The sequence below is a fragment of the Oncorhynchus nerka genome, linkage group LG7 (assembly GCF_034236695.1).
Source record: "Oncorhynchus nerka isolate Pitt River linkage group LG7, Oner_Uvic_2.0, whole genome shotgun sequence".
NCBI classification, from domain to species: Eukaryota; Metazoa; Chordata; class Actinopteri; order Salmoniformes; family Salmonidae; genus Oncorhynchus; species Oncorhynchus nerka.
In genome coordinates this window covers 66,681,296-66,697,262 of record NC_088402.1, presented here as the reverse complement: position 1 = coordinate 66,697,262, position 15,967 = coordinate 66,681,296, and the positions used below count along the sequence as shown (strand labels likewise).

General features: G+C 42.1%; 1 protein-coding gene across 1 annotated transcript; it reads left to right on the top strand.

Annotated features, from left to right (window-relative positions):
* Nucleotides 1–1,055: 1,055 nt before the first annotated feature.
* Nucleotides 1,056–15,148, top strand: LOC115132236 (ATPase family AAA domain-containing protein 3-like). Its single transcript, XM_029664662.1, has 16 exons — nucleotides 1,056–1,367; nucleotides 2,219–2,295; nucleotides 2,781–2,882; nucleotides 3,091–3,150; nucleotides 3,301–3,370; nucleotides 3,808–3,973; nucleotides 4,282–4,351; nucleotides 4,488–4,643; nucleotides 7,323–7,379; nucleotides 7,554–7,679; nucleotides 7,942–8,066; nucleotides 12,990–13,041; nucleotides 13,130–13,200; nucleotides 13,357–13,524; nucleotides 13,699–13,807; nucleotides 13,889–15,148. The coding sequence occupies exons 1-16, from the start codon at nucleotides 1,181–1,183 to the stop codon at nucleotides 14,987–14,989; spliced, it is 2,697 nt and encodes an 898-aa protein (XP_029520522.1). The 5' UTR covers nucleotides 1,056–1,180; the 3' UTR covers nucleotides 14,990–15,148.
* The last annotated feature ends 819 nt before the right edge of the window (nucleotides 15,149–15,967 follow it).

The following is a 15,967-nucleotide window of genomic DNA, read 5'->3' as shown; positions in this document are numbered from 1 at the left end:
ATCTCCCTGCATGGGTATTCTGTGCCCACCCCATGTCTTACCATTTGTCAATAAAGATTACTTAAAGGATACTCATTACACTCTGGCTGGTCTGGAGAGGTTTGGTAGGCCGTCATTGTAAATAAGAATTTGTTTTTAAAACTTCTTATGGCTGTGGTGGCAGAATTGAGTAGCTTGGATGAAAGGTGCCCAGAGTAAACGGCCTGCTCCTCAGTCCCAGTTGTCAATATATGCATATTAATAGTAGTATTGGATAGAAAACACTCTGAAGTTTCTAAAACTGTTTGAATGATGTCTGTGAGTATAACAGAACTCATATGGCATGCAAAAACCTGAGAAGAAATCCAAACAGAAAGTGGGAAATCTGAGGTTGGTCGATTTTCAACCCAGTCCCTATTGAATACACAGTGGGATATGGATAAAGTTTCACTTCCTAGGGCTTCCACTAGATGTCAACCGTCTTTAGAAACACAGCTTCTACTGTGTTGTGAATGGAATGGTATCCAATTGTTGTAGTAGCTACTATCTTGTCTCATCGCTACAACTCCCGTACGGGCTCCCGTACATCTCTCCACAATAGTGTAAAATCTTCATAAATGTGTTCAATTATAAACCTACTGATGTCTTGCCACAGTTTTCTTACATGCATACAATGCCAAAAAAGATGCACAACTGTTTCTGGGTGGTCGTTACAAAAGGAACAATTTGAGTTGATGTTTTCCTTAAACTTCTTCATATAGTGGTTGGCAGGATAATATTTATGAATAATTTTAAAGGAAACTTCCTTAATTTTGTTAACAAGTAGGTATGTTTGTGGCAACATCCAAACTTTTTTCCAACAGATATTATCAATAAATCCATTCCAATAAGGCATGACATAAGGTATAGATACAACATCCTGCTGAAACAAAGATCGTATCGCTCTGTTGTTGAAACTAACCGCAGCATCCGATGCTGTCGAGCAGGAGAGAACCTCGTCAGTGTAGTAACCAATAAGGATGCAGTATTTTATATATAGTCCTGCCCACCACACGTCGCGCTTGCGTGGAAGAGTCTACCCGACACACATGAAGCTATAGTGGTGTTTAGGGTCCTGTGTATAATAGTGGCGGTAGAAGAAACTGGACCCTTCAGTCCACTGCAGCACGGGGAGTTAGAAGACGAATCCATTTGAGTAATCATGTCGTGGCTCTTCGGCTGGGGAAGGGGGTCCAGCAAACCCCCGACAGATGAAGCAGAGACCCCTGAAGGAGAAGGGGGATCTCCTGATAAATCGTTCGGAGAGAAGCCCAAGGACAAATGGAGTAACTTCGACCCGACCGGGCTTGAACGAGCCGCAAAATCTGCGAGGGAACTTGACAGATCACGTTCGTACAATAGTTATCACATTGTCATGTCATTTGTTAAAGCTTCTTGTTCTTGTCAGAAGTTACCTTTTTGTTTTGTGTGAGTTCAGTATCGCATGCAACTGTACGATATCGTTGCAGAATATGAGCAATTAACCGTTCTGACAACTGCAACAAAGTATCAATTGAACATGAATCAACTATAGAAAGTATGTAATGAAGTGGACTCGACTGTATCAACAAAGACTGTCTGCAACAGGCTTTGGTGGGCGTGACAGTGATCGAAAGAACAAAGTGTTCTTCATGGGGATGTTTTCTGACCTGCCACTTGTTCAAGATAACATTCCCATTCGATGTTTGCAAGAGAGCACATGGCCTGCATAGACGTATGACCTGCTGTTGCATATATGGGGTTATAAATTTAAGCAGTAAGGCACGAGGGAGTGTGGTATATGGCCAATATACCACGGCAACGGGCTGTTTTTTGCCTGGACACAGCCCTTAGCCGTGGTATGTTGGCCATATACCACAAACCCCCAAGGTGCCTTGTTGCTATTATAAACTGGTTACCAACGTAATTAGATAAGTAAAAATACATGTTTTGTTAAAGCTGTGGTATATGGTCTGATCTACCACGTCTGTCAGCCAATCAGCATTCAGGGATCGAACCACCCAGTTTATAATTAACCATGAACGTCAGTTTGGCGCATGCTTATGTATGCCATGACAGTGAAAGTGGTATTATTTGTGAATTAATGGCAATTAATGTTAAATAATTTATCCTGTTCCCCAAGTGAACATCTAAACTCATAGTATCAAGTGACCAATTGACATTGAAATGTCTTAATTTTGTTTCCACCTCAACTCTATAGGCCATGCGAAAGAGGCGCTTGATCTGGCTCGCATGCAGGAGCAATCGGTACAGCTGGAGCATCAGAGTAAAGTAAAGGTGGGACACTTTCAAATGTCTGGTTATTAGGTTTACCCATTGAAATGTTGGGAGCATAAAAAGTGTGCAATTTTCTGATTTAAAAAAAAATACAGTTTACCTAGTCTACTGCTACAAACATTTATGGGTGTGCATTAGCTCATGCTTTTTACTTTTAGTTTTCAAGTGTCAGCCTTCTATTTAGCTGCAGCATTTGTTTTTGTAGAATAAATCAAGTGTTATCCACTATTGCCTTATGATCTTCCCTTTCCTAGACATTCCGGTAATGTCACCTACATTTCAAAACGGGAACACATGGGTTCTCATTTCTATATATTCATCCACTTTCTCTCAATCCTCCCTTGACTTTTCTCTTTGGGTCCATATACTTGGCATCTATGATGCTCGGAATAATGAGATTAGGGTTTAAGTATAACAGTTCTCTGTCCTTCAAACTTACTACCTATTCCTCTCTGAAAACATGCTTTAATCCCATTCACTAACAGGAATATGAAAAAGCCTTGGAGCAGCTGAAGGGGGAACAGATCCGTCTCCAGGCCGAGGAAAGGCGGAAAACACTGACAGAGGAGACCAAGCAAAATCAAGCGGTATGGGAGTGGTTGAGAGTTGCTGACAAATAGTCCTTGACTACATTCCGCTGATGTAATTTACCAGTCAAGTGTGAATAAATCTAGTGTTGGGCTAAGTATGTTGTTATGGGGATAATGTACATGATTTGTCTTTATTGTATTGCATCCTTAATGTTGGCTCATGCTTCAAATGGTGCAAATGTGTTTTCTGTCTTATTTCCTCTAGAGGGCACAGTATCAAGACAAACTTGCCAGACAGAGATATGATGATCAAGTCAGGCAGCAGGTAAGCTCTCTGTTCTGATTTCTGTTGAATCTCAGCCATAGCTATAGAGAAACACAAAAAGAAACCCAATTGGGACCCATGCTGATAAAAAAAGGACAAGAATGAGAAATATGGCTAAGTGTATGTTCAGCATGTGTTTTGTATTTGCAGCAAGCCCTCAATGAGGAGAACTTGCGCCAGCAAGAGCAATCAGTAACAAAGCAGGAGGCTATGCGAAAAGGTGCAGGAACATTCCCCATGTCATTATGACACACAGGAGAAGGTTTACTAAGCATTTGCACCTGTTCTTCATCAAGGAAAATGAAACATGAAGAATAGTGAACTGAGACCGTTTCATGTTTTTGTCATTGTTTACAACAGGGGTAGGCAACTCTGTTCCTGGAGTGCCGCAGGTACTGCCAGATTTTGTTCCGCCTAGGCATCACACCTGACCAACTGAGCTAATTGATCAGTTCAACCAAGCTGGCCTTCCGGGTCAGTAAATCAAAAACATGAAGTGCCTGCGGTTGTCTACACCTGGTTTAGAGTATATCTGTAGTTCTCTTCTGACAGAAACTGGTGCAAATGCTTTGTAAATCAGTCCCACAGTATGTTTACTAATAGCAGACTCAGTCAAAAACATATTTGAACTTACTTTAGTTCCACTCTCTTACTTAGCCACTATTGAACATGAAATGGCTTTGCGGCACAAGAACGAATTGCTTCGTGTAGAGGCAGAGTCTGCAGCTCGTGCCAAGGTAGAGCGGGAGAATGCGGACCTCATCCGTGAACAGATCCGCCTTAAAGCAGCCGAACACAGGCAGACGGTCCTGGAGTCCATCAGGTGAGATGGGAAGGGTCAAAATGGTTCTACACTCTACAGCAGTGTCCCATTATTGGGTCGGGCCCAATGGCGGGTTGCACTTGCAGTTACTTTTTAGAGGGTCACAGCTTGAGACTGGGCTGTGGAAGACAATCAGTTGTAAAGAGCTTTATACATTCCAATTCTTATCACATCTCATATTATGTAATACATTTAATTTGATCAGCCAGTATTCTGTTATGTTTGGATAAGAACCCAGGAATGCTGTGAATGTTTGGTAGTCATAATGGGAGCAGTCACTGTAATAATTATGTTTTTGTTTCTCTCAGGACTGCAGGAGCAGTCTTTGGGGAAGGGTTCCATGCCTTTGTGTCCGACTGGGATAAACTCACTGCCACGGTAAAAAGTCTCCCCCTTACTACCAATCTTCTATCACACTTTCACCCTACAAGCTGCGATATAGCTTGAATTTCACATTGTGGTTGCTTACCATATCTGAGTCATTGACACACACTGTTTGGTGAATGCCCTGCAGGTGGCTGGGTTCACACTGCTGGCAGTAGGGGTGTATTCAGCGCGGAACGCTACCGGGGTGATTGGGCGCTACATAGAGGCTCGTCTGGGAAAGCCTTCGCTGGTTCGAGAGACCTCCAGAATCACTGTTGCCGAGGCCATCAAACACCCTGTTAAGGTATCTAAAGACGAGATAAAATAGTTCCCTTTCAGGACATAACAAATTGATATGGGATATTTGTTGTCCCTGCTCTTTGAAGTGCACTGAACAAAAATATAAACACAACATGCAACAATTTCAAGGATTTTACAGAGTTACAGTTCATATAAGGAAATCAGTCAATTGACCCTGATCTTTGGATTTCACATGACTGGGAATACAAATATGCTTCTGTTGGTCACGTACCTTAACTAGAAAGGTAGGAGCGTGGATCAGAGAACCAGTCCATATCTGGTGTGACCACCATTTACCTCATGTAGCACGACACATCTCCTTCACATAGAGTTGATCAGGCTGTTGACTGTGGGCTGTGCAATGTTGTCCCACTCTTTTAATGGCTGTGCAAAGTTGTGGGATATTGGCGGGAACTGGAAAATGCTGTTGTACACGTCGATCCAGAGCATACCAAACATGGTCAATGGGTGACATGTCTGGTGAGTATGCAGGCCATGGAAGAACTGGGACATTTTCAGCTTCCAGGAATTGTGTACAGATCCTTGTGACATGGGGCTGTGCATGATCTTCCTGAAACATGAGGTGATGGCGACGAATGAATGGCACGACAATGGGTTTCAGGATCTTGTCACAGTATCTCTGTGCATTCAAATTGCCATCAATAAAATGCAATTGTGTTCGTTGTCCGTAAGCTTATGCCTGCCCATACCATAACCCCACTGCCACCATGGGGGGCACTCTGTTCACAACGTTGACATCAGCAAACCCGCTCGCATACACAATGCTATACACGTTGTCTGCCATCTGCCCGGTACATTTGAAACCAGGATTCATCCATAAAGAGCACACTTCTTCAGTGTGTCAGTGGCCATCGAAGGTGAGCATTTTGCCACAGAAGTCGGTTATGACGCCAAACTGTAGTCTGGTCAAGACCCTGTTGAGGACAATGGGGACGCAGATGAGTTTCCCTGAGACGGTTTCTGATTTGTGCAGAGATTCTTCTGTCTTCTGTTGTGCAAACCCACAGTTTCATCAGCTGTCCAGGTGGCTTGTCTCAGACGATCCCTCGGGTGAAAAATCCGGATGTGGAGGTCCTGGGCTGGTGTGGTTACACGTGGTCTGCGGTTTTTAAGCCGGTCGGACCTACTGACAAATTCTCTAAAATGGCGTTGGAGACGGTTTATGGTAGATAAATTAAAATACAATAATCTGGCAACAGCTCTGGTTGAGACATTTGTGGCATTGTGTTGTGTGAGAGAACTGCACATTTTAGAGTGGCCTTTTATTGTCCCCAGCACAAGGTGCACCTGTGTAATGATCATGCTGTTTAATCAGCTTCTTGATATGCCACAACTGTCAGGTGGATGGATTATCTTGGCAAAGGACAAATGCTCACTAACAGGGATGTAAACAAATGTGCTCAAAATTTGAGAGAATAAGCTTTTTGTGTATATGGAGCTCATGAGACCAACACTTTACATGTTGCGTTTATATTTCTGTTCAGTAGTTAAAATGATGCCCATTATACAGTGAATTCGGAAAATATTCAGACCCCTTGACTTTTTCTACATTTTGTTATGTTACAGCCTTAATTCTAAAATGGATTAAATTACTTTTTTCCCTCGTCAATCTACACATGACACACCATAATGACAAAGCGAAAACAGGTTTTTAGAATTTTGGGCAAAATGTATTAAAAGTAAAACAGAAACACCATATTTACATAAGTATTCAACCCCTTTGCTATGAGACTCGAAATTGGGCTCAGGTGCATCCTGTTTCCATTGATCATCCTTGAGATGTTTCTACAATTTGATTTGTGTCCACTTGTTGTAAAGTCAATTGATTGGACATGATTTGGAAAGACACACACCTGTCTATATAAGGTCCCACAGTTGCCAGTGCATGTCGGAGCAAAAACCAAGCCATGAGGTCGAAGGAATTGTCCGTAGAGCTCATAGACTGGATTGTGTCTCGGCACAGATCTGGGGAAGTGTACCAAAACATTTCTGCAGCATTGAAGGTCCCCAAGAACACGGTGGCCTCCATCATTCTTAAATGGAAAAAGTTTGGAACCAGCAAGAATTTTCATAGAGTTGGCCGCCCGGCCAAACTGAGCAATTAGGGGAGAACCCAATGGTCACTCTGACAGAGCTCCAGAGTTTATCTGTGGAGATGGGAGAACGTTCCAGAAGGACAACCATCTCTGCAGAACTCCACCAATCCGGCCTTTATGGTAGAGTGGCCAAATTGAAGCCACTCCCCAGTAAAAGGCACATGACAGCCCACTTGGAGATTGCCAAAAGGACTCTGACCATGAGAAACAAGATTCTCTGGTCTGATGAAACCAAGATCAAACTCTTTGGCCTGAATGCCAAGCGTCCTGTCTGGAGGAAACCTGGCACCCCCTACGGTGAAGCATGGTGGTGGCAGCATCATGCTGTCGGGACATTTTTCAGCACCAGGGACTATGAAGCTGGTCAGGATCGAGGGAATGATCAACGGAGCAAAGCACAGAGAGATCTTTGATGAAAACCTGCTCCAGAGCGCTCAGGAACTCCGACTTGGGAATTCAACCTACAGAATGCACTTTAGGTTGAATATCATATTAACTGTATTATAATACATGTATGAAGTGTTTAACTGTATATATGTGAACTCTGAATTCTTTTCTACCTTCAGACAACGAAGCGTCTGAGAAGTAGACCACAGGATGCTCTGGAGGGAGTAGTTCTTAGTGTAAGTACAAAGTGTACATTGAGTATTGTTCCATACACAGCATGGAATAATTATTTACATTACAATAAAAGCAGATATCCCTACACACTGATGTCACTGCTAAAGTTAGTTGACCTCCCTTAAGTTGACATTTCTCCTGCCCTCTGTCTCTTCCCTCCCCTCTCTGTTGTGTAGCCATCCCTGGAGGAGCGTGTGCGGGACATTGCCATTGCGACTCGTAACACTCGACAGAATAAGGGGCTCTATAGAAACATCCTTATGTATGGACCCCCTGGGACTGGCAAGACCCTCTTTGCCAAGGTATTACATGGCATGCACTATACATGTTAGTATAGTTTAACATGTACTTTACTAGAATAAGGAAAACATTTCAACATTTTTCTAAATTGTATTGGTTAGGTGCAGGGTGGCAAAACTGAAAAATAATGTTTTGCTATTAACTTTACACCGGTGTGTATAGTACAGTCGTCACGAGCTGTCCATTGTCAACAGGGTCACACTTAGCCAATAGTTGCTGCATCCACTATTTTACTGAATGATGGTCTGTTACGTTGCCCTGCAGAAACTGGCCCTCCATTCTGGGATGGATTACGCCATCATGACAGGTGGAGATGTAGCCCCTATGGGCCGTGACGGCGTGACGGCCATGCACAAGGTCTTTGACTGGGCCAGTACAAGCCAGCGCGGGTAGGACATTGATTCACTGTGTTGTGTTAAATGTCCAAAATTAAATGTACAGATCCTCTTTGGCACAAATCTTATGGGTGTTTATGTAAAATCAGAGCCATACACTACCTGTCAAAAGTTTTTAGAGCACCTACTCATTCAAGGGTTTTTCTTTAATTTTACTATTTTCTACATTGTATAATAGTAGTGAAGATATCAAAACTATAAACAAACAAATATAGTGGCAAGCAAAAGTATGTGAACCCTTTGGAGTTACGTGGATTTCTGCATAAATTGGTCATAACATTTATCAAAGTCAAACCATCTAAGTCATAACAATAGACAAACACAGTCTGCTTAAACTAATAACACAAACAATTATACGTTTTTATGTCTTTATTGAACACACCGTGTAAACATTCACAGTGCAGTGTGGGAAAAGTACGGTATGTGAACCCTTGGATTTAATAACTGGTTGACCCTCCTTTTGGCGTTTTCTGTAGTTGTGGATCAGACCTGCACAACGGTCAGAAGGAATTTTGGACCATTCCTCTTTATAAAACTTTTTCAGTTCAGCAATATTCTTGGAATGTCTGGTGTGAACTGCTCTCTTGAGGTCATGCAACAGCATCTCATTCGGGTTGAGGTCAGGACCACTTCAAAAGGTCCACTTCAAAAGGCGTATTTTCTTCTGTGGAAGTCTTCTGTTATTGATTTACTTCTGTGTTTTGGGTCATTGTCTTGTTGCATCACCGAACTTATAGGTGATGTCCTGTTGAGCTTCAAATGGCCTTACATTCTCCTACAAAATGTCTTGATAAACTTGGGAAATCAGACTGATAGCAAGCTGTCCAGGCCCTGATGCTCCCTCCACCATGCTTTACAGTTGGGATGAGATTTTGATGTTGGTATGCTGTCTTTTTTTACTCCACACAGTGTTGTGTGTTCCTTCCAAACAACTCAACTGTAGATTCATCTGTCCACAGAATATTTTGCCAGTAGCGCTGTGGAATATCCAGGTGCTCCTTTGTGAACTTCAGATGGGCAGTAATGCTTTTTTAGGACAGAGGTGGCTTCTTCCGTGGTGTCCTCCCATGAACACCATTCTTGTTTAGTGTTTTACATATCGTAGACTTGTCAACAGAGATGCTAGCATGTTCCAGAGATTTCTGTAAGTCTTTAGCTAACCTCAATGAGCATTCTGTGCTGTGCTCTTGCAGTCATCTTTACAGTACGGCCACTCCTAGATAGAGTAGCAACAGTACTGAACTTTCTAGATTTATAGACAATTTGTCTTACCGTGGACTGATGGACATTAAGTCTTGTAGGGATACTTTTGTAACCCTTTTCAGCTTTATGCAAGTCAAGAATTCTCTTTTTTTGTTTGAGGCATGGTTCACATCAAGCAATGCTTCTTGTGAATAGCAAGCTCATATTTTGTGAGTGTTTTTGATAGGGCAGAGCAGCTCTAACCAACATCTCAATCTCGTCTCATTGATTGGACTTCAGGTTAGCTGACTCCTGACTCCAATTATCTTTGGAGAAGTCATTAGCCTAGGGGTTCACATGCTTTTTCCAAAATACACTGTGAATGTTTAAATGATGTATTCAGTATAGACGAAAAATACAATAATTTGTTTGTTATTAGTTTAAGCACACTGTTTTTGTTATTAGTTTAAGCACACTGTTTTTGTTATTAGTTTAAGCACACTGTTTTTGTATTGTTGTGACTTAGATGAAGATCATGTAAAATGGTATGGCCAATTTATGCAGAAATCCAGGTAATTCCAAAGGGTTCGCATACTTTTTCTTGCCACTGTATGGAACCATGTAGTAACCAAAAAAGTGTTAAACAAATAGAAATATATTTTAGATTCTTCAAATTGCCACCCTTTTCCTTGATGACAGCTTTGCACACTCTTGACATTCTCTCAACCAGCTTCACCTGGAATGCTTTTCCAACAGTCTTAAAGGAGTTCCCACATATGCTGAGCACTTGTTGGCTGCTTTTTCTTCAATTTGTGGTCCAACTCATCCCAAACCATCTCAATTTGGTTGAGGTCGGGTGATTGTGGAGGCCAGGTCATCTGATGCAGCACTCCATCACTCTCCTTCTTGGTCAAATAACCCTTACACAGCCTGGAGCTGTGTTTGGTCATTGTCCTGTTGAAAAACAAATGATAATCCCACTTAGCCCAAACCAGATGGGATGGCGTATCGCTGCAGAATGCTGTGGTAGCTATGCTGATGGTGTGCCTTGAATTCTAAGTAAATCACAGACCTTGTCACCAGCAAAGCACCTCCACACCATAACACCTCCTCCATGCTTTACTGTGGGAAATACATGCAGAGATCATCCGTTCACCCACACCGCATCTCACAAAGACACGGCGGTTGGAACCACAAATCTCCAACATTTCCACCGGTCTAATTATCGTTGCTTGTGTTTCTTGGCCCAAGCAAGTCTCTTCTTATTGGTGTCCTTTAGTAGTGGTTTCTTTGCAGCAATTTGACCATGAAGGCCTGATTCACGCAGTCTCATCTGAACAGCTGATGTTGAGATGTGTCTGTTACTTGATCTCTGTGAAGCATTTATTTGGGCTGTAATTTCTGAGGCTGGTGACTAGGAACGTATCCTCTCCAGCAGGGGTAACTCTGGGTCTTCCATTCCTGTGGCAGTCCTCATGAGGGCCAGTTTCATCATAGGGCTTGATGGCTTTGCATCTGCGCTTGAAGAAACTTTCAGTTTTTGAAATTTTCCGTATTGACTGACTTTCAAGTCTTAAAGTAATGATGGACTGTCATTTCTCTTTGCTTATTTGAGCTGTTCTTGCCATAATATGGTCTTGGTCTTTTACCAAATAGGGCTATCTTCTGCATACCCCCCTACCTTGTCACAACACAACTGATTGGCTCAAACGCATTAAGAAGGAAAGAAATTCCACAAATTAACTTTTAAGAAGGCACACCTGTTAATTGAAAAGCATTCCAGGTGACCTCCTCATGAAGCTGGTTGAGAGAATGCCAAGAGTGTGCAAAGCTGTTATGAAAGCAAAGCATGGCTGTTTGAAGAATCTCAAATATAAAATATATTTGGATTTGTTTAACACTTTTCTTATTACTAAATTATTCTATGAGTCCATAGTTTTGTTGTCTTCACTATTATTCTACAATGTATAAATAAATAAAAACCCTTGAATGAGTAGGTGTTCTAAAACTTTTGACCGATAGTGTGTATATAAAGATCCATCTGCAGTTGAAGTCAGAAGTTTACATACACCTAAGCCAAATACATTTAAACACAGTTTTTCACAATTCCTGACATTTAATCCTAGTTAAAATTATCTGTCTTAGGTCAGTAAGGATCACCACATTATTTTAAGAATGTGAAATATCAGAATAACAGTAGAGAGAATTATTTATTTCAGCATTTCTTTATTTCATCACATTCCCAGTGGGTCAGAAGTTTACATACACTCAATTAGTATTTGGTAGCATTGCCTTTAAATTGTTGAACTTGGGTCAAACGTTTCAGGTAGCCTTCCACACGCTTCCCACAATAAGTTGGGTGAATTTTGACCCATTCCTCCTTAACAGAGATGGTGTAACCGAGTCAGGTTTTTAGGCCTCCTTGCTCGTACATGCTTTTTCAGTTCTGCCCACAAATTTTCTATAGGATTGATGGCAGGGCTTTGTTATGGCCACGCCAGTACCTTGACTTTGTTGTCCTTAAGTCATTTTGCCAGAACTTTGGAAGTATGCTTGGGGTCAAAGTCCATTTGGAAGACCCATTTGCAACCAAGCTTTATGAAGTTCACCAGTCTCTTCTGCAGCAAAGCACCCCCACAACATGGTGCTGCCACCCCCGTGCTTCACGGTTGGGATGTTGTTCTTCAGCTTGCAAGCATCCCCCTTTTTCCTCCAAACATAACGATGGTCCTTATGGCCAAACATTTATATTTTTGCTTCATCAGACTAGAGGACATTTCTAAAAAATAAAATTTAAAAAAAGAAATACGATCTTTGTCCCCATGTGCAATTGCAGACCATAGTCTGGCATTTTTATGGTGGTTTTGGAGCAGTGGCTTCTTCCTTGCTGAGTGGCCTTTCAGGTTATGTTGATATAGGACTTGTTTTACTGTGGATATAGACACTTTTGTACCTGTTTCCTCCAGCATCTTCACAAGGTCCTTTACTGTTGTTCTGGGATTGATTTGCACTTTTCGCACCAAAGTATGTTTATCTCTAGGAGACAGAACGTGTCTCCTTCCTGAGCGGTATGACAGCTGCGTGGTTCCATGGTGTTTATACTTGCGTACTATTGTTTGTACAAATGAACGTGGTACCTTCAGGCGTATGGAAATTGCTCCCAAGGACGAACCAGACTTGTGGTCTACAATATTTATTCTGAGGTCTTGGCTGATTTCTTTTGATTTTTCCCATGATGTCAAGCAAAGAGGCCCTGCATTTGAAGGTAGGCCTTGAAATACATCCACAGGTACACCTCCAAATGGCAAAGGCTAATTGACATAATTTATCAGAAGCTTCTAAAGCCATGACATAATTTCCTGAAATTTTCCAAGCTGTTTAAAGGCACAGTCAACTTAGTGTATGTAAACTTCTGACCCACTGGAATTGTGATACAGTGAATAATAAGTGAAATAGTCTGTCTGTAAACAGTTAATGGATAAATTACTTGTAGATGTCCTAACCGACTTGCCAAAACTTTAGTTTGTTAACAAGAAATGTGTGGAGTGGTTGAAAAACAAGTTTTAATGACTCCAACCTAATTGTATGTAAACTTCCGACTTCAACTGTATCTATGTGCGTGTCAGATTCAAATAACCATTGTGGGTCAATAGTAAAAATAAAAAAATACCAGTTTTCTAATAAAGCCATTAGATTTGCTAATCTCTTTCTCTTCATTTGCCTCAACTTCTGTAGCCTCCTGCTTTTTGTAGATGAAGCAGATGCATTCTTACGCAAGAGATCCACAGTGAGTCCAGTAACAGAACTAAGCGCATGTTCTGTTTTCAAGAGTCAACATGTCGGCTATTTTGATCACATCAATGACTTTGTTGCAGGAGACAATCAGTGAGGACCTCAGATCCACCCTTAACGCATTCCTTTATCGCACTGGAGAGCAGAGCAACAAGTTGGTACCAACCTAAATAAAAAACTATGTTCATTTTAAGTAATTTTACACTGGCAAGTTACCATAGTGATTTTCTTCCTATGTATATTATTTGAGTTTTGAGAAAGTGCATGAAAAGGTTGACTTGACTAAAAAGATCATGGTCTCTCTCCCCAGGTTTATGCTAGTGTTGGCCAGTAACCAGCCTGAGCAGTTTGACTGGGCCATCAACGACCGTATTGATGAGATTGTAAACTTTGCCTTGCCTGGGCTGGAGGAGAGGGAGAGACTGGTGCGCCTGTACTTTGACAGATTTGTACTGGAGCCTGCCACATTAGGGAGACAGTGAGTACACTATTCTCCACTTGTACTACAATGCTACTATCTATGTGGCATAATGATTTGGGTAATCTCTACAATCAATATTCATTAGATGTATTTTTCAACTAATGACTGCTCTGACGAAACAATAGTGTGTTGAGTTGAAGGTTTATTTCACTAACATATATCCCCCTGCAGGAGAATGAAGTTGGCCCAGTTTGACTATGGCCAGAAGTGTTCGAACATTGCAATTCGTGCAGAGGGCATGTCGGGCCGTGAGATCTCTAAACTGGGTGTGGCCTGGCAGGTTAGTACATGTGACCTGTCCAGTTAGTTGTCTTTAAATAACGGGACACAGGATAACATTCAATCCCTGTTTTCTCATCAGGCTGCTGCATATTCCTCAGAAGACGGCGTCTTGACAGAAGCTATGATCGATGCACGTGTTGACGACGCTGTCCATCAGCATGCGCAAAAAATGGACTGGCTCCACATGGAAAGGGGCGCGGAAATTGCGGGTAAGCACGGAGTGGTGGTGCCAAAGGAGGCGGCAGCAGCGAGTGTAATAGGATTCACACTGGTGCAAGAGGCTGTACCACAGGCCCTGGATTCAGTCCCCACCATCCAAGTGGTGCTCCCTGTCATGGAGGCCATCATCTCGAACGCTCAGGCCGCAGCGGAAGCTGAGCCAGTGAAGGTTAACGAGGCAGCTGCCATTATTGAGGAGGCAGTTACCCTAGTTAACGAGGCAGAGAGTGTTACCCCCATTGTCACTGAGACTGTTGCAGCATTTCCAGCACTCAAGGAGGCAGAAGTGGTGGAGGATCCTGTGGAAACTGCTACTGCTATACCATTGGTGCAGGAGGTAGAAATAATCAAGGATGTGCCTGAAAAGGCTACAGCATCTCTTGTTCCAGAGACTGTAGCAGTGCCTAAGGTAGAGGTCTATGTGACAGCAGAGGTGTCTGTACCCAAGGACACAGAAGCAGAGGTACTTGTAGACACAGCCCCTATCATTAAAGAAGAACCAGCTCCAACTAAAACCACCCAAGAGTTGGATGCTGCAGAAGCAGTCAAGTATTCAGAAGCCATTGCAGTAGAGTCGGAGGCCACAGCAGTTCCTGTTGCCCAGGAGACAGAGGCCGCGGCCACCCCCGTTGTCGTGGGGGCTGCGGCCACCCCCGTTGTCGCGGAGGCCTCTGATTCTGAAACTAAGACCACAGCAACCTCTGTTGCCCAGGAAACTGAGACCCCTGTAACCAAGGAGACAGAGGCCACAGTAACCCCTGTAGCCCAGAACACAGAGGCCACTACAGCAAAGGTTGACACAGAAACTGCAGCTGAGGTCCCTGCAACGGTTGTGTCCAAGGAATCTGAGGCGACTGAAACTACAGCTGCCAAGGAAGCAGTGGACCCTGAAATCCCTGTCACCCCCGAGGCAGATGCTAGTAAAGTTAAAACACCTCAAGCAAAGGACCAGGAAGGTTGACGACTTAACCAAACCAAAAGACCCTCCTAAAAAATTTGAATAAATGGTGATGCTACTGAAACACGTTGGTAGGGAGCAAGTAGGTTAAATATTTTGAAGCAAAAATATGTACTGTACTGAATAATGGGTATTTTGTCGCGATTAAACGGCTATTGATCATTCTGTCTCAATGGTGTCTTATTACACTTATCTATTGAACTATTTGTTTTTGTTTTTCAAAATTGCATGCCTTTATTTTTCAATTAAAGCACTTTGAAATTGTAATTAAAAGCGGTATAAAAGTTTCATAAATTATACTTTCAGTTTAAGTTGGATTTGCAAGTTCTTAAGTATATGGGAAATGTAATGGTTACAGGGGTGACCGGTTGTCTGGAAGATTGGAAACAATAAGAAAATGGCAACAGATAAGACTTTAGGCCTGTATACATCTCATTAGCAAATTAACTAGGTTGGTTGAGCATCATGTTACATCAATCCCTCTTAACATGTCTGAGAAAATATCTTTCCCTTACATTATTTTCCATGTGAGGCGCAAAGGCTCACAAAGCAACATCCAGGTATTTTAGCATTTGCAAGTGCAAAATCAAAAAGAAAAGGAACCAGGTGCCCATAAGGTAATAATATATAACCACACAGCATGGTCTCATAGACTAGATGTAACATAGTAAATCTGGGACACTCAGATTAGTATGATATGTTACATTTGGTATGATTACTTAAGGCAAAAACTAAAATAGGCTGGTTGGTCGGTGTGAATGTGTGGGTGTATAATGTGAATGTCTAGTGCATTGGAATCTCATCACGGACAACTTTAGCATTTTTGCAATTTTTCAACTACTTACTACTTATTAGCTACTTTGCAACTGCTTAGCATATTAGCTAACCTTAACCCTTTTAGTTTAATCTAACTCCTAACCTTAACCCTTTTAGTTTAATCTAACTCCTAACCTTAACCCTTTTAGTTTAATCTAACTCCTA

Coding starts and splice junctions, on each gene's coding strand:
- LOC115132236 (XM_029664662.1), top strand. CDS start 1,181: ATGTCGTGGCTCTTCGGCTGGGGAAGGGGGTCCAGCAAACCCCCGACA. Junction 1,368..2,218: donor GAGGGAACTTGACAGATCAC/GTTCGTACAATA, acceptor TCAACTCTATAG/GCCATGCGAAAGAGGCGCTT. Junction 2,883..3,090: donor AGACCAAGCAAAATCAAGCG/GTATGGGAGTGG, acceptor TATTTCCTCTAG/AGGGCACAGTATCAAGACAA.